This window comes from Aphelocoma coerulescens, chromosome 13 (assembly GCF_041296385.1).
Source record: "Aphelocoma coerulescens isolate FSJ_1873_10779 chromosome 13, UR_Acoe_1.0, whole genome shotgun sequence".
Taxonomy (NCBI): Eukaryota; Metazoa; Chordata; class Aves; order Passeriformes; family Corvidae; genus Aphelocoma; species Aphelocoma coerulescens.
The window spans coordinates 6,961,914-6,982,959 of record NC_091027.1 but is presented as its reverse complement, the minus strand read 5'-3'; the positions used below and the strand labels follow the sequence as shown (position 1 = coordinate 6,982,959).

Below are 21,046 nucleotides of genomic sequence, written 5' to 3'. Positions count from 1 at the left end.
GAGGACACAGTCTCTTAAGCTGTCACAGGGAAGGTTTAGGTTGAACAAGAGGAATTTCTTCACAAATTTAGCAATTAGTTCTTTTAACCCTTTTCTAGCTTCTAATTTTTAAGGGTATTGTTTCTGCCTTACCAGTCAGGTTTCAGCTGTATTCTTAGTGGTTCTGCTGCTTTTGATTTCCCTGGAAAACTATTTTATTAATAGCTCTGAGATTTTGTACTAGCCTGTATTCATTAGTATGAGGCTTCTTTACCAGTAAGAGTATTATATTCTGATTCACATTCCCCTAGTAATCCATGTTGCACGATTTTTTTTCACAAAAAAGGTGATTAGACATTGGAATGGGCTGCTCAAGGAGGTGGAGTTACCATCCCTAGAGGTGTTAAAGGAAAGACTGGACGTGCACTCGTGGTCTGTTTGACATGGTGGTGTCGGGTTATATGAACCCAACCTCAGTGATTCTGTGATCGCTGGGACGACATCACCGGAGCCTGGAGCAGCGCTTTGCCCCGGCGCCGCCGTGCTCCACCAGAGGAAGGGCCAGGCCTGGACCACTGCTCCAAGACGCGCACAAGGGAGAAATGCAGGAAAACGACCAAACACTGATGAACCCAAGAGCTCAGTGCTGTTCCTGCAGAACGCACAACCACAGCCCGAGCCCTTGGCTAATTAAGCGCTCATTAAGCACTACCTGCACCGCGCTGCCCGTACCGTGCCCCGCCCCGCCCCGGCCGCCCTCACGAGAAATGGCGGGAACGGGGCACGCGTGCGCCGTCTCCTAGCTGCGCACGCGCACGAAAAGTGACCCCTGCCGGCCGCCGTCCCGCCCCGCCGTGCCCCGGACGCCGTCTCCGCGGTCACTTCCGGCGGCGGCCCCGGCGCGGAGGCCCCGGTGTAGCCCCGCTCCGCCCGGGCCCGGCCCGCAGCCGGCCCAGCATGCCGGGGCGGCCCGCCCCGCACAGCCCGCCCGCCCCGCACCGCCCGCACGCACGCTCCCCCCTGCGCGGCCGGCCCGTGGCCCCGGCGCTGCCTCCTCCACGCCGCCGCGCCCCGGCGGGGACGTGACCGCAGCTCGCCGCCTGTCTGCCCGCGAGGCCGCGGGGCTGCCCGGTGAGCGGGGACACCTGGGCGGGGGCCGCGGAGATGTTTAGCAGCACCGGCGGGAGCCGCGCCGCTCCGCTTGGCCTCGGGCGGTGCGGAGGAGACGGGGCTCGGGGTAGCGGCCTGAGGCTCGCCCGGGATCACCGGCTGCGCGGGGCCAGGTGCGGGCCGTGCCGGGGCTCTACCTGGCAGAGTGGTGCTGCCTTGATCTCCTGTGTCCTCCCAGCGCCCCGGGGGCTGGAGCCGTCCTCGCTGTCAGGCGAGGAGCCCCGGAGAGCTGCTGGTGGGAAAGAGGATTGTGAGGCTTCCTGCTTATTCAGCCTCTGGCCTTGCTGTTGTAGTGTGGCTGTGATAGGACACCTTGTAGCCAGAGAGCTGCTGGCTGGGTGTACGGCTCCTTCTGGGTGACCGAACTTACCTGAGAGCTCCCCGTAGAATTGCAGCTCTGGAAATGCAGACGCGATGTATCCGCACTGAACTGATGGTATCGAGGTTATAGGAACAGGAGTTTCCTTCTAAAAGTAGATAAATAGAGAACACATAGCTATCGTGGTTTAATTAGTGTCAAACTTACATGGCAGCAGTGCTGTCAGTTTACTGAAGTGATTAAAAGTGCTGTTTGTTGGGAGAAACGTTGTATAGCTTGGCAAGAGTGTAACACAGAATATGTGTTTTAGCCATGGAGGCTCCCTATGATGGCACTGAGGTAACTGTGGTGATGGAGGAGATAGAGAGCACTTACACTTATGCATCACCGGTGCCATCCAAGAAGAAGAAGAAACATAAAAGTGCTGGTGATCATGGAGAAAAAGCCAAGAAGCCTCGGTGAGTTCTTTCTGCCTTCATTTAGCTCCTTTGTAGGGTGTGGGAGCAGTTTTCCTTGTTTCTGACATGAGTGAACTTTGCAGTGCGCTTGGAACACTTCATAGGGTAAAACATGGTATGTGAAACATCAGCTTGACACTTTGGGCCTGCTCAGACATTCTTTACAGGTGCCACTGTAGCTCAATTTAGAGTTTGTGTGCTCCAGAATAATTTGCCTTAGGCTCTTTCTCAGAGGTTCTCTCAGAGGCTCTCCTCAGAGAGAGAGTTTTCATTTGGTCAAAAAATGCACTTACAAATTAAATTAAATGTAACTTTCTTGTCACATGACCTTGATACAAACCTAAACCTTGTGGATTTATTTTTCCCCAAGGAATTTATGTAGAATGACCTTAATGTTTCAATTTCTGATTGTGTTTCAGATCTGCTTACCTTCTCTACTATTACGATATTTACTTGAAAGTACAACAAGAGCTTCCACACCTCCCTCAATCTGAAATCAACAAAAAGATCAGTGAGAGCTGGAGGTTGCTCAGTGTGGCTGAAAAGAGCTACTACTTGGAGAAAGCCAAGCTAGAGAAGGAGGGACTGGACCCGGTAAGTTGCCTTTCTGGAAGTTCTTTGGCTGCTGAAGAGAGAGGCACTTACCTGCTTACATAGCACTGTGTGGGAGAGTCGTTTAACTGCAGATTCCAGTTTGTATCCCTGCTCAGGGCAGCCTGTAAAGAACCTGTGTGAGGCCCCTGCCTCTTGCCTTTGCTTTCTGTTCGTTTGAGGGAGAATGTTTTGTAATCCAAGATGGATACGTCTGGTACCCGCTCACAGCAGTTATTTTTGTGTCCTGTCATCAGAGTGAGTGATGGTAAAGTGGGTGAAAAAACCAGGACTGAGAGGGATTCTGTAGGCTCTGTCATGTGGAGAAATTCCCAGCAAACTACTTCAGGAAACTGTTTGAACCTTAGGGATTAAAATAGCAGGATTGAGAACTGAATCTCTTCCTTTTCTCATATTCATTTATTCCATCCTCTGATTTTGCCCACAGAACTCCAAGGCATCCACTCGAACTGCAGTAGTCCCTGACATTCCGGGCTTTCGTAAGATTCTTCCTCGCTCTGATTATATAATTATTCCCAAAACCACTCTTCAAGAAGACAGGAGCAGGCAGTCGCTGGAGCTGTGTGTGACACAGAGCCCGGCAGCATCCGAGGGCTTGGTGGCTCCCAGGAATGTCACCAGCGTGTCCCGTGACACTGTGCAGAGCATGCTTTCCGTGGACTCGGGCCAGGCCGGTGTCTCAGAGCAGTGCATTGCCATTGAGGGGCTGGCAGAGGACACGGCAGCCTTTGCCCAGCCCAAGGCTGCAGAAGAAGTGGTTGCCTCGGAGGTTCTCTCTCATTATGTTGGGCCTGTGACAGAGAAGGTGTCTGGAGATATCCTCTTGGATGAGGCTTCTTTGGAAATAGAAGGACAGCCGTACCAGACAGCCCGGGTGGTTATTGAGGAGTCTCTGGTTAGCAGCTCCACAGACATCTCCAACGGGAGCATCGCTGTGGCCCGTCCCCAGGTGCCCGATGGGGTGTCCGTGGTGACCATGGTGACTGGAAGGGTAAGTTTTTCCAGTGACGCTCAGACTCCTGCCAGAGTCTTACCTGAAACATGTGAGTGCTGTTTCTTGCATTTTACTTGAGATCCTCAGTGGGTGCAGGAGATCCTGTATTGTCCAACCTGCTGGTGCTCAGTGCTGAGAGAAACAGAAACTTTTGTAGTCAATGATACAAAAGTAACTCCGTGACTAAGTCGTCTGTGCTTGCAGATTGACTCAGCCGTGTGCTGATATGAATTGTGTCTTAACATGACTGAGTTTTTTTAATTGCTTGTTATAGCAGTATTTGGGGTACTGCAGTGCCAGTAACTGGGTTCTGCAGTTGCACTGCAAGATTTTGGTGAGGAAAAAATGCTACTGCTGTGCTCCTGATAGCTGTTTGCCTGGTTGCAGTGAGGTAGAAGGGAGTCCTTTCAAGCTGAGGTGTTAATGATCACTCACAGAAAACCTTAGTCTGTGAAGAGCTGGATTCTCTGTTTTCAGTTTCAAGGTGTGAGGAGTTTGGGAATTTCCAGAGTACATCTGGTAAGGCCGTTGCTTTTGAAATGGTTGCTGCTCTGTCCTGTATTCTGGTCTCATCAGTCCTTAAGACATATTAATGTTCATGAGAGGGGGGATAAGGGTCACCCTGTCTTTTGTTTTCTGCATGTATTTTGCCTTTGACTTCATTTTAGGATACTGAAGAGAGTAGCTCCTCCACACCTGCAACACAGTTTATCATGTTACCTTTGCCAGCTCATTCTGTTGTGGAGAACCCAGCATCAATTAAATTGGTAAGAAATTCAGAGTCTTGTATGGTATGTTAAAGTTTGGATGTATTGTCACAGATTTGTCTTAAAGATATTAGAGTGGGAAGGATTTGTTCATGGTTCAGTTCTTGAAGATAATCCAGTTTGGAGTCATCATATCAGTTGATGTATTTCTTGTCCCTGGTGTTATGTCTTGTGTAGGCAAAGGGGGTCTCTGACTTCCTGTAGTGTCTTACAGGGGCTTGTTTCTGCTGCCTTCTCCCTCAGGGAATTCTTGGAAACAGATGGAGTAGATAAAGCTATTGCAACACGTCCGGCCAACAGCAATTTCTGTGTAGCCATCTACTTCCACTACTTGGATGCATATTTGTTTTCATAAAAAGCCAGTGTCTATCCCTTTAAGGGCAAGGATCTGCTCTTATGACAGGAAAACATGAACTCCAAAGCTCTTGCTTTGGCCACATGACAGGAGGGGAGCGATGACCTAAGGTTTTGAGAAGCCATATAAAAGGTTGTGTGGCCTATTGCATGAGGAAAAATAGTATTATTTCTCTAATCTAACCACTCCAGCCACCTGTGTTTTTGTAATCATTTTGGGACTTCATTTACAGTCAGTACTGCAGCTCCTTCTGTTATATAAGCTAGCATCAAATCCTGTTTTCCAGGTTCTCTATGCTTCCAGCTGGTGGAACACTGCAGATATTTATAATGGTGCATAGCATGATGCTCTTCCAGTTGTCTCGGGGAGAATGGAAATACCTCAGGTTTTTGTTCCTGAGAAGTATCTGGCTTAAATTGGTTCATTTCTTTGACAACAGCACTTGCACTTCTAGAAAAAAATCTGTACCTAGTTAGGGAGTTACAGTACAACAGCTCCCTTGGGAGTGTTGAGAACAGGATATTGGGAAGTGCTGTGCTGACAAAAACTCAATGTGTTGATGCAGTTGTCCTGGTGAAGATGACAGGTTCTACTTCAGTTGTTTGTATAAATAGTGCCTGGTGATGCTGCTTGTGTTTCAGTAGTTCATAGCAAGTTACAGTGAAGGATCAGGGCATACTTGACCATCCCATACAGCAACAAATTACTGACAAAACTGCTTCTGCATCATGAGTGCTTGTCTTCAAGGCTTGTTGCTCTGGTGTTGAGTGTTAATCACATCTTGTCTCACTGTGGATTGCTGTTTGAGTCATTTTTGTGCCATCTTACTATGACTTTTTCATGTTCAGAAAGAGCTGTTATATCACTGTAAATGCAAGAGTAGCTTCTCCAAGAGGTTATGTGCATTGTTCAGCTCTGCTCTGCAGGTTGATCTAAATTCTAGTAGTACCAGAGGCTATTGTGTAGACTGAGTATTTAGACTCAGAGTAGTTATGGTGCTGACTCACCCTGACCCAGCTGTGTGGTGGTTGTTCAATAAAATGAATGATAGTGGAAGGCTGGTGATTTGCCAAATAACATTTGTAAAATGCTTATGAGGAAAAAGGAGGTGATGAGCACAGCTTTGTGGTTTTCGGGTCTGTAGACAAATTCTTGACAATTCTTGTTTCAGACAACCACCTATACTCGCAGGGGACATGGAAATTGCACCAATCCTGGCTGTTCCTTCACTTATGTCACCAGGCATAAGCCACCAAAATGCCCAACATGCGGGAACTTCCTGGGAGGGAAATGGATCCCAAAGGTAAATTTTTCCTTTCCTGACTTTGAGACAAAAAGTCCTGTTTTTGTGAATGCCTGTGATACTTCTAGACCTGTAGATCTAGCACAGGAGGTCAGATACACCAGAACTGATCCCTGCACTTGTGTTCCAGTGCATGTGCTGGAGCAAGTCACCATTGCAGAGGACAATTGGCCAAGGTGAGACCTGAAATCACCACACCTTGGGTAGAGATGCTGCTTGCATCTGTTAAAATAGATGGGGCTGCATTTGGTAACTCTCTCGAGAGGATACACATTCTTCTGGCTCTCTGCCTGCACAGTTCGTGTTACTGGAAGGCATTGCCTGTTCTGCTACATCCCCAGATAGGCTCAGGAGGTTGTTTTGTGGTAATTTATATCTGCATTTGATGTTCTTCTACAAATTTAGTTTTCTGTGGTCTTTCAACATTGTTATTTTAACAGAAGGGAGGAACTCTCAACTACAGTAGGTGTATGATCCTTTAGGAGCTTTTTGGTAAAGTTGATCTAGTGGAAGCTGAGGTGGTGCTGGGTATTTTTGTCTCATGGCCATGTGTCTTATTATTCATAATATTCTGACCTCTGGCTGGAAGGAAATTTCCAGGTGTTGGTAGAGTTGTGAAGCTTGTCTGAGTGGAAGAGTCTTTTTCCACATGATGCCTACTCTGCTTAAGATATTGGCATATCTACTAGCTGTGTACAGCAAAACCCACTTGATCCTTAAACCTTGGCACTATCCTGGTAATTAGTCATCTCTGATCAGCTGTGTGTTTCTGTCTGAAGCAAGACTCCACAGGTACAATTTAAAGGATGTTCTCAGTGTGAGAATTGGCATTGACATTCAGTGGCTTTGTATGGATTTGTTCTGAACCTCCTTTGTTTTGTGTCTGGATCCATTAAACATTCAGGGGTGAGAACTTTTTTGGGTAGCTTACAAACTGTGGTGGCTGAGCTGAAGGCTGAGCTTCCTGTGTGGTAGGGCACAAATAGAGATGGTGACATCTTTGCTTTTGTGTGGTAAACTTGCTGAGGTAGAGAGATGGCTGAATGCAAAGAGTATTTCTGGATCCTGCCTGAACATGGCATGTCTGCTCCTGTTCAATCCTACACTGGTTAGAACTGAAAGTTTTTACAGGGAGTTTTCCTTTTTATCTTTCAGACTTAGTCTGCTCTGCTGGGAACAGGTTTGCAGATACAGTTCCATTTGTTTGTGTGGTGTCATACCTTGGGAAAAACATGCACCAGGAGTTTCTTTTTGACTGGCAATAGTATCAATAGAACGGAAACTAAATATATATATACACCTTCCTGATCCTTAGAAAGGTTAAAAGATATATTTTTTAAAAAACTTAGATTATTCTTCTGAATATGCACTCTGCAGTGAGCTTAGAATTAATGTGTTTATCATTGCAAAGACTCTGGATTCCATTACTGATATATTTTTGTGTATTCCAGTTCAGTGTTTGTTGTATCTTTGTTGACTCCAGTACAATGATTTCTGTAGCCTTAGTCTTGGAAGTAACATTTTTTTAAAATCAGTGAAACTTCCTAAGTAATCCTGTTTTCTGGCTCACTCACATGCTTGCTTTTCTGAAAGCATGTATCCAAAAGATGCAAATTCTCTGTCTTAACTCCCTTTGATTCCTCAATAATGTGGAAGAACAGACAGCATCAGAGAGCTGAAGCCCTGAAAGAGGAGTGTAGGAGGTTGAGCCCTTGCTACAGAGCGTGGTGGGTGACTTTGTGGTGTTGGTGCTAATGGTGATATTTAAGGGAGTTTAAGAAAGATTGATTCTTCAAAGTAAACAGTGTCTAAAAATAATACATGAAGGGCCAAAAGGCCAGATACAATGTTAGCAGGGCCTTTGCTGTTGTAGGAGATGCTGTCTGTCTACTCCCATACAATTAGTGCTTAAACACTTAGGATTTTGCTGTTTTGATCCAGCATTAAATAGGCCATGGGAAACATGGCATATGTGCAGGGAACTTGCTTATCTGTGAAAGCTGAAAGCTCTGAAATGTGACTCTCTCCTTGTTTCCAGGAAAAGCAACCAAAAAGCAAATCTGAGCCAAATTCAGGCACCTCTCTTAAAACTCCAGCAGCTAAAAGAGGTCAGCAGTCAGTCCTCACAGAACCCACGGCCGTTAGCGAGAGTTCCTCCAAGTCCTCCTCGGAGAGCTCTGAAGCTGTCAGCCAGCTGCTGAATGCTGTGCCTGTTGGAGGGCAGATGCCTGAGATGGAGTGGGAGGAAGTGATCATCTCTGAGGGCCACTTTCTTCCAAATAATGTGCTTGCTGAAGACAGGAGGAGCACTGTTGGAGTGATGCTGGGCCAAGAGAGCCAGCGACAAGCAGACGCTTCTTCGGAGCAGGCAGAGAAAGGAAGTGTAGGGCTGGGAATGTCGACGTCTTCTGAGGTGTTGAGTCCAAATGCCTCTGTGAAAAAGCCAGTGGTGGGGTGAGTCAGTTTTCCATGTGTTAAGGGAGCATATGATGTCTATTGTGTGCTCATGGGACTAGTCCAAGATGTTGAAGGCTGTTGGCAGTGCATCCTGTCAGACTTATGTGTTTGCCGTCTGTTTTGTGCCAGTTCAGGATTGTTCCTTTTAGTCTTTGTCCATCAGAACTAATACTTTTTTAAGTGACAATTAAGTTGTAGTCACAGGGAAGATGCAGCCTTAGCATTGTCTCTTTCTATTGCAATAGCTGTGATTAGTGTGCTAACAAAGCTCAGTTCAGGGAAAAGAGGAAAACTGAAGCTGAGGGGAAAGCAATGGAATATTTTTCCACTTGTAGCTCTTGTTTTTCAGAACTGATGCAACAGCTGCTACACACAAGGCACAAGAAGTAAAGAGTAAACCAAGACCCAAACCCTCCTTGCTGGCTGCAGCCAGACCCATGAGAGCCATTCTGCCTGCTCCAGCCAGTGTGGGGAGAGAAGCCAGCACGGAGCAGCCAAGCAGCAGGCAGGCCTTTGCAAGTACTGGTAAAAGCAGCATTCTCTGGTGTGCTTTGGGAGCTGTTGTCTTTCCTCACCATGCTGAAGTGGTGTCTGTCAATAATAAGATAGGTTTCAAGGGAGGTGGTTACCAGTGCTAGAAAAAAAACACTTTGTTTCTGCCTGAGTGCAGTAAATGGGCCATGAAACACCTGCTTGGGTCGTTTCAAGCTCAGAGGAAAGATCTCACATGACTATCTATAGTGGCATTTACCAAAGATGTCAGAAAGAAACAGAACCTGTTTTCTCTCATTTAACCTGGTGCATCTCTTTCTTCCTTCTAGACAAGCATTCCCCTGTGAGAACCTCAGGCTTGAAGCCCAGTACACTGAAACAGTTGGGCCAGTCAGTTCTGCAGCCACCAACTGCTGAGGAGCTAAAGGTTGTTCTTTAAATGCAAATTGTTTTCTTGGATTTTTTGAGGGGAGGATTTTGTTTGTGGTTTTGGGTTTTGTTTTTTTTTTGCTCCCAGGTGAGTGATATGACCTGGGTGAGAAATAGAACATAAAAATGTAGCAGCCTTATGATGATGAGATCTGTGAGTGGCAGTTTTTATGATATGGCTGGGTAGCAGAATGAAATATGATATGTCTGGGGAGCTTGGTGGTCGAGTGTGCGAACTGAGCTGAGAGATGCTGTTGGACAATTTGAGAACCTCCCAGCTAGTTCCAGAAGATCTGTTGGTGCTTTGATAATGACATGCAATATCGGATACTGAGCTTTTCACCTGTAAAATATGACTGAGTATGCCAAGATGCTGGAATGAATCTGCATGAATTGGAATGTCTTAGCATGCAAAGCTGTTGTAATGCGCAATGTCTTGTGGTATTATGGATATTAAATGAACATTAATTAATTTCTTGGGGGCAGGAATGCTAATAGATATTGATTATTGATGCATGCTTGTATTTAGTAGTAGGTGTCTGATGGGTGTTGTTTTTTCTGCTTTCAATCTCTAGCTCCACAGTGCTGTGACAAGCACGGCATCTCAGGTTAAAGTTGTGGAGGTCAAACCAGACATATTCCCTTCCTACAAGTACAGTTGCACAGTTACTTTGGTGAGAATATTTCTAATAGTGTGACTTCTGCCATGGGGAGTGTCCTCTCCGGGATGAAAATGTTCTGGGACTTCTGTTTTACTGACTTGCACAAATACATCTCATTTTTAGCATGAAATAATCTGTACTTTGTGTTGTCGCTAGACCTAATCCAGGGTGATCGTGCTCTGTTTTGTAGTTATGTTTGGGACCTTGTTAAGAGGTGGATTTTAACTCATGTCCCCATGCATAATCCCTATCCCCTCCTTGAATTCAGCAGGGAGAATCAGGGGTTTCTGAAAGAATGTAATGTGCTTCTGGTCTGGAGAACTGGCCCCCGAATGTTTAAATTCCAGTTAAAGGATTCTGTGCAAAGTGACAGGGCTTGCTATTGATGTTTAAACAAGAAGTTATAAAGTGGGGAAAAAGCACATAATAATCTTTTTTAGGATCTTGTTGGCTTAGAATCATAGAGTCATTCAGGCTGGAAAAGACGTTTAAGATCATGGAGTCCAACTATTAAAAGTCAAGGTCAGCAAACATCTCTTTTATGTCATTCAGGATTTGGGATTAGCAACATCACGTGGCAGAGGGAAGTGCAAGAACCCCTCCTGCAGTTATGTGTATACAAACAGGCACAAGCCACGCATCTGTCCAAGCTGTGGATACAACCTTGCCAAAGACAGGACTGAGAAAACAGCAAAATCCCTGGTAAGGTTCAGGCTGGCTGGCTTGTTTTACCACATCTGTTGTGAGCTCGGCAGAGAAGTACCTTAGTTTGCAAGTACCTGTGGGAACATGATTTGGGCTTTTTTTTTTCTATTATGATAAACTTGTCTAGCAGAATGGTTCCTATTTAAAATACCTGTGGTAATGTTTGTACTGTCCAACTCCTGTAGCAGTGGTGCTTCAAGCTGAGAGTAAGTCTGAGCACACCCAGTGTGCTACCACTGGGTGTCTCCTTAACTTAAAAATGCTTCTGTTGTGTCAGTACATGCTGGGAAAATTGACCCTGAAGGCACAGTATTGCTGTGTCAGCTTTGCTGAACTTTGGACTTCATCAAGAAACTCCCAAGTATGCTCTGCTTTGTGGGCAGTTTGGGGCTAGTATCAGTTAAGTCAGTACATCTTGTATTTGAGCTTCCTGTTTTTAAGGGTTTGTAGAGCAGCTTTACTTCCAACCTGAATTTATTTCTGGTTGTAGGGTTTTTTTCTGATGTACAAATACGTTTTCAGCTGTCTGCTGTTCTATGTGGATGTAGTTAATTCTGGGGGTTTTTTGGGTTTCTGCCTTTGCAGTCTCAAAGGTTAGCTTTTCTCATACTGAATTGTCATGTTTTTAAAATAATAAATGAAAAAATGGAGCTTTCCTGCTCTTAGCTGAAATGCCTACTCAGCATATAGACAGAATTTTAGTCTGTGTAGTAATGACTCATCCACTTGCTTTTTTTTTATTTTGAAGAACATAACTTTGTTTAGTGGTTTTGTTTTTTTCTTTAAAAACACAAACAAACTGAGATGGCTTGTGTGAAACACACAAACAGCTGTGTAAGGAACAGCAGTGTGCTTAGCTCAGCTTGCATTCTGAGAGGCATGTGGCTTGTCTCTTCCTCATTTAGGTTGTTTTTTTTTTTCTGGTTCTGGATGTGTTTAACATTCCTCTCACACAGTTCATTGTTGTCTCTGGGCTTTTGACTGATCATTTGTCTCATTGCTAGACTAGTCAGAAAACCAGGCTGAAATGTTGACAGAAGAGTTTCAGGGATTTAACAGATCAGGCTGTTTGTGTTCTCTGTGTTCCACCTGGAGTTTGGTTCTCCTGTGCTTGTACATTTTGTTGTGATAGCATGTGAGTTGGAGAAGGGTAGACTGTAGCTGATGAATTGTTATTGATTAGTGTGTTCTGTATCTCACAGCCCCCAGTTCTCATTTAGTTCTTGGCTCCTCCAGCTTCTGGACAGCTGTGCAGGCTGCCCTGAGCCTGTGCCTGAAAACTCATGAAGAAAGACAGTGATGATTGGGGGCTCAAGTGATGAGGGTTATTGAAGTGTTTCTATACCTGTTGGTGGTTATCCTTAACTTCTGGATCCCCAGTGCCTGCACTTAACAGTTTAATGGCAAATCTATGATGGTCTGGCAGTGCAGGAGTTCCTGAAGGGCTGGGCTGTAATAAAGTGTTTTTGTTGAAGTAATTTGAGCTTGAAGCTCCTGTGTGGGGTCAATGATTCAGCAGTAGAGTAGAAATCAAGTTTACTGCGTGCAAAGGTTACTACTGTGTTTCTTCTGCCTTTTATGACTTCTTTGGGCTTCTTAATATTTCATCCCCATGCTTGCCTAGTTGGATATGTTGCTTTCTAGGAGGTCAGTCCAGGTCAGTCGGACGTGCTGAACACCAGCGAGCCGCTAACGCCATCCCAGAAGGAAATCCAGCGTCAGTCCACGCTGCAGCTGCTGCGCAAGGTGATGCAGATCCCTGAGAACGAGTCGGAGCTGGCAGAGATATTCACCCTCATCCATGAGCTCAACAGCTCCCGGCTCATCCTGTCCAACGTGAGTGAGGAGACAGTGACCATCGAGCAAACCTCCTGGTCCAACTACTACGAGTCTCCGTGTGTGCAGTGCCTCCTCTGTAACAGCCCCTTGTTCAAAGGGGGACAGAAGTAAGATTCTGCTTTGGACGTTGACTCTTCCACACTCATGCTGATTTTCTTTCTTCTGAGACTGCCTGAAATAGTACTTGCTTTAGCTGCTGGTAATGAAGCTGGTGAAAGTGATACTGAATAAACTAAATATGTGTGGAAAGGGTTTAGCAGGATCAAAGAGTGACTGCAAAGTCTAGATGTAACTTTTTTCATACTGAAACAGAGTATTTCCACTAGTCATCTCCTCTTTGTTTTCCATTCTGATGCTTTGAGGCTGAGAGAGGAAAACTTGTGGGTTTACAGATGTGCGTTATGTGATTTCCCTTTTCTCTCTCTCCCTGGCCTGAATATTTCCTGTGTGGATCTTTTTGCTGATGATATTTTCATTCCTTCCATTTCTTAGTGTGTGCTTGAGTGAATCCTTTTTTGGAGCAAATATCCAAATGGAAACCTGAAGGACTTTCAGAAACTCCCAGTGCATAAGCTAGATTACCTTAACTAGATTTGTATGTAAGCCTGTAGGATATCTCCTCACTGAGTCTGCCAGACATCCCTGTTTCTAAAAGCATGATCTAAAATATTTCCCACAGCAAAATGTCAGGGAGTTTAACATTGTGTTTCTTTCTTCCACAAAAAGAGTTCTTGATACAAATGATGGATGTTTGCTTTGGTCTGGCTAGAACTAACTGAGATCTTCCTAGAAGAGATACCTTTAATGCTCTTTAGTTTTTTCAGAACAGAGCAATCTCACACCTTCTCCCTCACCTTGGGACTTACCAACGTGTGCATTGTAAATCCTTGCCTGTGCCTGAGTGCTTTGCAGTGCTCTCTGCATGTGGGACTCTCCCATGTTCCTGCACAGGCTCTAATTGAAGCCCTGCCAGTGGGAAGGAGGTGACTTTGGCTTTGATTCCTGTTTTCTCAGATGGACAGTAGTATTTCAGCCACTGGCCCTCTCCTGTCTGAACTTCCCCCTCAGCTGTTACACTGTAGAGGAGCAGACCTTTCTGAATCTCTGTGTGCAGGGACAGGCTGTCAGGTGGAATGTGTTACTGATCACCACAGCAATGGGACAGATACATCTCCCAGGGCAGCTGGGGCCACAGGTTTTCTCCACCTCTCCAATAGTATGTGCCCAGTGTATGGAGCTGGAGGGATGCTCTAGTGCTGTTAAAAGAATGTGAGCAGTGACCTGACTCTGCCAGGGAAATCTGTTTTAAAATGTAACTTTTCTTTTCTTGGTGTGAAATGATGTGGTGATCTGGCTTAGATTTACACAATAATTAACTCATGTTAACTAGAATGTCTGAAGTTACTGCAGGGCTGGACTAAAAAACCCATTGGCTTCACTCAGAGTGTTTTTTTTGTTGTGTGTTGCAGTTCCCTTGCTGGTCCTCAGGAGTGCTGGCTGCTGACAGCCAATCGGTTACAGGTGGTTACAGCTCAGGTCAAAGTGTGCTTGAACCTGCAGTGTCTGGCCCTCCATAGCTTCACTGACATTTACACAGGTAGGAAAGATGTGAGCATACCAACAGACAGCATGACTATGGTCTGAAGCCTTGGGATTGTATCAGGCCATTGTCCAGGCACAGAAAAGCTTGTTCCCTTCCCAGTGTACTGAATTTGAATTATTTTTTAATTGTTTCTGCTTATTCTGCAAGTAAATCTATATTTATCAATGAAAACACATGATTGTTCTGGTGAGGAAGACCTTGCCTTGATTCACTGGTGTAGGTCTCCTCTGTGTGAATGCTGTGTTCTGCAAGGCAACCCCTGAGATCATAGTTAGAGATATCTCTGGACAGTGCTGTTTCTCAGTGTTGGCTAGTGAGGAGATGGATTGGCAGCTGTTCCTTGTAGCTTTTTTAATTCAAAGACAAGTCTGTGAAAGGAGATAATCTTTCAGCAGGGAACTCTGCACTTCAGAGGTGCAGAAGCACTGTTTGTGTTTCCATTATCCTCTAAACTGTACTCATGTGAGTATTTTGTGTATCAGTAAGGAATATATTTCTTTGTGAGGAATATCTGGACCCTACAGACAATACCTGTCTTGTTTTAACTGCAGGCCTTTTCAATGTGGGTAACAAATTGTTAGTGAGCTTGGATCTTCTGTTTGCAATCCGAAACCACATTAAACTTGGAGAGGACCCCAGAGTGGCTGTTGGCACTATCCTTGACTCTGTTCAGGAGCAAACTGGTGGGTTTTCCTTCTTGCTTTTTACCATAACACACCAAACTGTGACCTGGTGATGATTGTTAGGCTATAAAAAGGCAACCCTCACCTATTTTAGTGTGGTATGTTTCTATTAAATCACTTCCTAAACCAAACAACACCTCTGTGGCCAGTTCTTTGTACCAATTCTCTGGAGGGCAGGTTTGGTTTTATCCTGCATAGGAGAGCCTTACTGACTCTCCATTGGCTTTAGGAAGTGAGAACTGTAACAGTGGCATGTTCTCTTTTCAGAAAAAAGCCTGAGCCCTGATGAGCAGGGTCAGCTCCAGGAACTGCTGTGCAATGGCTACTGGGCCTTTGAATGCCTGACAGTCCGGGATTACAATGATATGATCTGTGGAATCTGTGGCATAACCCCCAAGGTGGAAATAGCCCAGAGGAATACGGAAAATGTCCTAGCACTGAAAAATATAGAGGTAGGTTTTTCCCACAATCCACATCCTGTTCATGTTCAAAGCAAATCATAATGATTTTTTGCTGACTCTGGTCTTCATGATGCACAATAAATACATGAGACCTTTGTGAGTGGCTTTCTGCTGATGTGTGACAGGAGGATGTGGCTGGAGCAGCAATGCTTGTGCTTCCTCTTAGAGGTGTTGATGTGTAGTTCAGGGAAAACAAGATCCTCTGTCCCTGGACCTCAGCTTTTGTCCAGCAGCCTCGGGCAGTAGGAACCTTGGATGGAAGTTGTTGAATGTAGTCTTCTTCCTTTGACATGAACACATTCTTTTTTTCCTCAAGTTTCCCTGAGGTGCTGTCTTCTCTAATGGGGAAAAAAGCCCTAGTAAGAGAATTTAGCATGTCTGACTTTTATGTCAAATTTTGAGTCTTACTTGATGCAAAGTGGTTGTGGCAAGCTTTAGGAGATTGAAATCATCTTGTTATATTTGGGCTGAGCACTCTCCTGTATAGTCCTCATGCCCTGTGTGAGACTGACACAAAACTGCCAAATGTACTGTGGTTATTTGTATTTGACCACTCTATTTCTTTCTCTCTGTAGTTTACTTGGCCAGAATACTTGCCATCAAGTGAAGTGAATGTAGAAGACTTTTGGTCCACGATGGAGACAGAGGTGATTGAGCAGGTGGCTTTTCCTTCTAACATCCCCATCACAAAGTTTGATGCCTCTATTGTTGCTCCGTTCTTCCCTCCATTGATGAGAGGAGCAGTGGTGATCAATACAGAGAAGGACAAGAACCTGCATGCACAGCCAGTGCCAGGTAATGGCTCAGGCTGTGCTTATTAAGGGAGAGCTTGATGTGTTGGTGACTTGAGCCTTGGTGATGTTTAGCATTAAGGATTGCTGATTGCATGACACTTCAAAAGTTATGTGTGCTGAGAAAAGACAGGAACATTAAGTGAGTTCAGCTGTTCTCATACTACTTTGCTGCTTGAGGCTTGGCTTTTCCTGTGAAGTTTGGATGCACTGGTGGACTCTGATGCATTTGAGACCTGGGGGACATGAGAGCATTGCATCCCAGATGAGATAGGGTCTGATTACAGAGGGATATGTGCACATCTTGAATGCCAGTCGGTGTTTGTTTCATGTTAGACTGATGCTTAGAGTGTGAAAGTTACAGGTAGTGCTTGGTGTCTCAATGTTACAATCTCAATAAAGGGTGAGTAAGTTTTTTCAGAACTTGAGAAAAGACTAGGAGAGTGGTGTGCTAGTCCTGATCAGAGCTGTCAACGTTCAGTGTATCCACTGCATATTGACTGCATGGAACAAGAAACAGTGAGAGGAATAATCTCAGAGCTGAGAGCTAAGATCAGTTAGCACCCAGTTCCCTTAAGAATTTAGGTATTGGGTATAAGAAGGAAAACTGGCTTTGCAAGCTTAAAAAGTATGTGAGTTAGCTTTGCAGACAGGGCTGCAGCTGCTTCAGTTCTGCAGAAGAGCTACGTGGGCTTTTGTGGAAGTGGAGCTCAAGAGAAAGAACCAGGGAGATGTGAAGGCTCAGCCTGGAGCTGCTCAGTCCAAAGGCTGCAGTCACATTTATCTCTGCTCTTCTTCACTTGGTTATCCTTACATCAGTCATTTAAAGGTTACAAATGACAGTATAGATAAGTGTTTATGGAGTCTGCAGCTCTGCTGGGCTCAGTCTGGTGACCTCAGCAGTGAAGGGCTCGAGACAAGTGTGGGCTGTGATGCACTTTGCAAGTAGGACTGTTCACAGCCTTCTCTTGCTGGCTGTGGGTTGTGCAATCTCTTCTGTAGTCTTCGTAAGAAATTATTTTGGTAACTTCCCTTCCTGAGAATGAGTGCTGAGACCTGTTTCCTGCCTTTGCAGGTAATGGGAGTGCCTTGGTCAGGCTCCTTCAGGAAGAAGTCTTCAGGCCTGAGCTGATAAACTCTTACAGTGAGGAAGAGCTGCAGAGCTTTCTGACACAGTGTGGCATCCCCTGGGAGGCATCACATACAAAGGTAATGGCTTGTTTGCCCACATACAAGCCTGCAGGAGTGGAGCTGTTCTTCACTGTCTTTCTCTCATCCACTCCTGCCATCCTAGACAATTAGTTTCTCATCTGACTGCACTAAGGGCAGGGATGGGTGCCAGCAGGTTATAGGATAATTTACACATGATGAAATAAATTGAACCTTTGTGGGCTAGAAGAAAGGAAGACTGTAATTACCTTGTCATTGGCTCAGCATTGTGTAATTGCTTGTCATCCTCACAGTGCTGAGTGCGGGATTAGGAAGTTATTGGATGATGTGCAAATTAGGATTTGGAAGACCTTGCATGCAGCCTTTTCCCTCTCTGCAGGAGTCTGTTAATTTTAGCTGCTTTCTCTGGGGCCTGTCTTTTCTAGGACGAGCTCTGCTACTCCCTCCTGGCTCTCTATGAGTTTGTACAGAATGGGACAAGCATCACACCACCTTCTGCTCATCACACAGGAGGGAAAATCTACAAAGTGTGTCCTCATCAGGTAGGGAAGGCTGGAGCCACGATGGTTTTTTTGTTCCCTGGCTATTCACTATTTGACTTACCAGCATGGAACTTCCTTATTGAATAGAAGCTATGGAATGGGCTTCTCTGAGCCTTGGGAATGAAACGTGTTCCTTGGGGCTTGGAAAATGAGTGGTCCTGCAGGAGATCTCACGATCTGAAGCCTGGTTTTAATGTTGCTATTGAGGTACAGTTTAAAACCATCTCTTCCTGAACAAGACAAAGTGAATGTGTATGAGGAGGAAACAGAGTATCTTTAGAGAAAGTATCTGTCTGGTTACTGTATAGTCTGGAATACCTGAAAGGAAGCTGAATTTTTTTAAGATTAGGGTTTTTTTCTCTAAGTTTTTGGTTTTATTGTGCTGCTGATGTTAGTCTTTTCTTTTTTTCTAGGTTGTGTGTGGCTCGAAGTACATAGTAAGAGGAGAAAATGCCCGGGATCACGTGGACTTGTTGGTATCCTCACGTCACTGGCCTCCAGTATATGTTGTTGATACAGCCTCTTCAGTGGCACTATGTGCAGACCTCTGCTGGCCTGGCCTGACTTCCCAGATGTGGGGGAAGAACCAGGGCTGCTTCTCTGACCCCATGGAACCTCCAACGGTTAGTTATGTCTTTACTCTCTGCTGTATCAGTCCAGTATGGAAATGTTTCAAGGGAGATTTAAAATTAACCCCCCACTCCTATGTAACCTGCATTGTGCCTCAAGATGATGTCATAGAATCACAGAATGATTTGGGTTGGAAGGGCCCTTAAAACTCGTCCAGTTCACCCCCCTACCACAGGCAGGGTCACCTTCCACTAGACCAGGTTGCTCAGAGCCCTGTCCACCCTGGCCTTGAATACCACCAGGGGTGAATTTGACCTGATAAGTGTCTCCTGATTTAAGTGAATCACTTCTAAGCATAGCAGAACGTATTTTGTGTTGCCTGGGGCATTGTGTTTGATTAATTGTCCTTAATAGGAGGAGCTGTGCTGGGAGTGCATTGTAACGGTTCTGATCATGAACTTTGGAGCACATCACTGATTTTGACACAGCAACTCACTTTCGAACTCCTGCTATTCCTTGAGAAGTGGGACAGGAAGATGGTTCCTAGTGCCTTGGGGTTATCTGAGGGCACACAAGTGAGGGAGGGAGTGTACAGGCCACCTTTGTGGCATTTAGGGGACGCCTGGGTCATTTAGCCCTCCCTCTGTACTGGGTCATAGCGTTGGTTGGAGTTTGGCCAGCCAATAGTTTTGTCTTCTCAGCTGTGGGGAAGTTACTTGTTGTTCTACCTGGTGTGCATGTGTCTCTCCCCCAGTACGTGTCCTGCCCTGAACTGCTGGACCAGCACTACAGCGTAGACATGACAGTGGCTGAGCACTCCCTTCAGCATCCAGTCACCAAGTCCTTGGCGCGCCGAATCGTCCACACGGGCTCGGAGCAGAGCAGCCCCTGGGATCCCACAGCTCGGCACCACTGCATCTCCCTGTGCCGCGAGCTGGAGCCGTACGGCGCCATCATCGCCGCCATCGACGACAGCAAAACCAGCAACGTGCGCCAAAGGCCCATCACCTTCGAGAACCCCACGCACTATTACCTCTACAACCGCCTCATGGACTTCCTCACCAGCAGGGAAATCGTGAACAGGCAGATCCAGGAGATCGTGCAGAGCTGCCAGCCGGGGGAGGTGGTGATCCGTGACGCGCTCTACCGGCTCGGGGTGGCCCAGATCAAAACAGAAACAGAAGAGGATGAAGAGGGGAAGCAGGAGGAGGATAGAGGTTGCTGAGTAACAAAACAGCCTGTTGGTGTCTCTCTCTGGTTGTGTGGATGGGTGGGCTGAGCCAGCTTTTGCAGCTGTCTGGCTTGAGGGTTTATTTTTACAGGTTAGAGATGTGATGCTGGTGGCTTTGACTGCTGTTACTGACCAAAGAGCTCTGTGCTTCCATAGCATCGTGATAGCTGCTGCGAGCATGGGTCTGTCACCCCCTTGCACAAGGCTGCAACTGCCTTCAAGGCATGTGATGGACCTGCTGTTCAGGGCTGTGGGATGTTGCCCTCCCTGCAGCTGGAGAGGGAAGAGGAGTTGCTGGTAGCAGGGAGTGTGTGTGTGGTCAAGCACACACAGGTTTTTGAATTCTGAATCTTGCTTGCTGACTTCTTTGTGCTTATTGGTGGCAGGGCTGGGGGTGTGGGACCAGGCATGAAAGGTAGATGGCTGCAAAGATTTCCCCCAAAACATTCTGAATAGGTGAATTTAGGATACTGACTCCTGCTTGATAATCTTGCAGAGCTCTCATATGCATTGGCTGCAAGGAGTCTTGAGCGGGAGCTGTGCTGCTTTAACGTGCTGTATCTGAGGAGCCTCCCTGGAGGCTGCACACCTGGGTCCAGGATTATGGGTGCTTTGGCTGCAGGAAGTTTCTAGAATTGTTTGTCCCTTCACATGAGCACTAATAATTTAGAAGCCAAAAGGTGCAGTGAGTGGAGTGTGTTCTGTATGGTAAGGTAAGAACTGAGCCCCAGGGCAGCCAAGGGGTTAGAGGGTGGTTTGAGTGCTGTGCAAGGGGTGGCTGTGGAGAGGGGAAGGACACTCGAACACTGTCTGTGGGATCAAGGAGGAACGATGAATGCAGTGTCCCCAGAGTGAGCAGGGTTCCATATTCCACCCTCATGGATGTGCTGGGAGAGCTGCACCCGCGTGTGCAATCTCATCACTTTGCCAGGTGTCACACCTGCCCTGCCCCTGCTGTCACAGCGCTCGGGGGGGTTGGAGGAGTCTCCTGCTGCCCAGGTTGCTTTGTCAGCCCCTTGAAAGGAGTCAGGATGAGACCTCTGCCTCTGCAGCACACCTGAAGAAAACCTGGGGCTGCACGTGCAAAGCTGTGCTGTCATTGCTGCAGCTCCCTTTGGCCATGGCTGGTGGTGAAGCTGTTTGGTGTTTGCTGTGACCTGCAGAGGAGAGAAGCAGGATGCCAGACTGCTAAGTTGCCATCTTGGGAGTTTATTTTGTCTGAGTGAGCAGTGGGGAAGATTCTGAGGCTTGCGGTGTGGTTGAAAACTCCCTTCTGTGAAGGGGAACCTATTGAGTACCGTACTGTTAAAGTAAATGTATTAAGTCTGAGCAAATGCAGTAATCATGGCTTGGGGTTTTTCTGTTAAGAACATTAACTTATTATAAGAGACATTAGTGACTTTTTTCAGTCAGTGATAAAGTTTAATAAATTATCTCCAATTTTTGGGGTGAAA

The 21,046-nt window shown here is 46.1% G+C and overlaps 1 protein-coding gene and 1 pseudogene across 3 annotated transcripts; both read left to right on the top strand.

Moving 5' to 3' along the window:
• Nucleotides 1-1,151, top strand: part of LOC138118349 (E3 ubiquitin-protein ligase makorin-2 pseudogene) — a 10,938-nt pseudogene extending 9,787 nt beyond the window's left edge.
• HMGXB3 (HMG-box containing 3) lies at nucleotides 1,028-21,046 on the top strand. Of its 3 annotated transcripts, none has more exons than XM_069029358.1 (20): nucleotides 1,028-1,110; nucleotides 1,779-1,926; nucleotides 2,346-2,520; nucleotides 2,966-3,529; nucleotides 4,201-4,299; nucleotides 5,826-5,957; nucleotides 7,996-8,411; nucleotides 8,764-8,933; nucleotides 9,236-9,333; nucleotides 9,911-10,009; nucleotides 10,550-10,699; nucleotides 12,347-12,648; nucleotides 14,011-14,138; nucleotides 14,696-14,827; nucleotides 15,095-15,279; nucleotides 15,864-16,083; nucleotides 17,155-17,288; nucleotides 17,675-17,791; nucleotides 18,205-18,414; nucleotides 19,116-21,046. In XM_069029358.1, exons 2-20 carry the CDS (start codon nucleotides 1,781-1,783, stop codon nucleotides 19,584-19,586), a joined length of 3,948 nt encoding a protein of 1,315 aa, XP_068885459.1. In that variant the 5' UTR covers nucleotides 1,028-1,110; nucleotides 1,779-1,780; the 3' UTR covers nucleotides 19,587-21,046. The 3 variants fall into 3 exon arrangements, with proteins under 3 accessions (XP_068885459.1, XP_068885458.1, XP_068885460.1); XM_069029357.1 differs by having other exon boundaries at nucleotides 8,764-8,939; XM_069029359.1 differs by lacking the exon at nucleotides 9,911-10,009 and having other exon boundaries at nucleotides 8,764-8,939.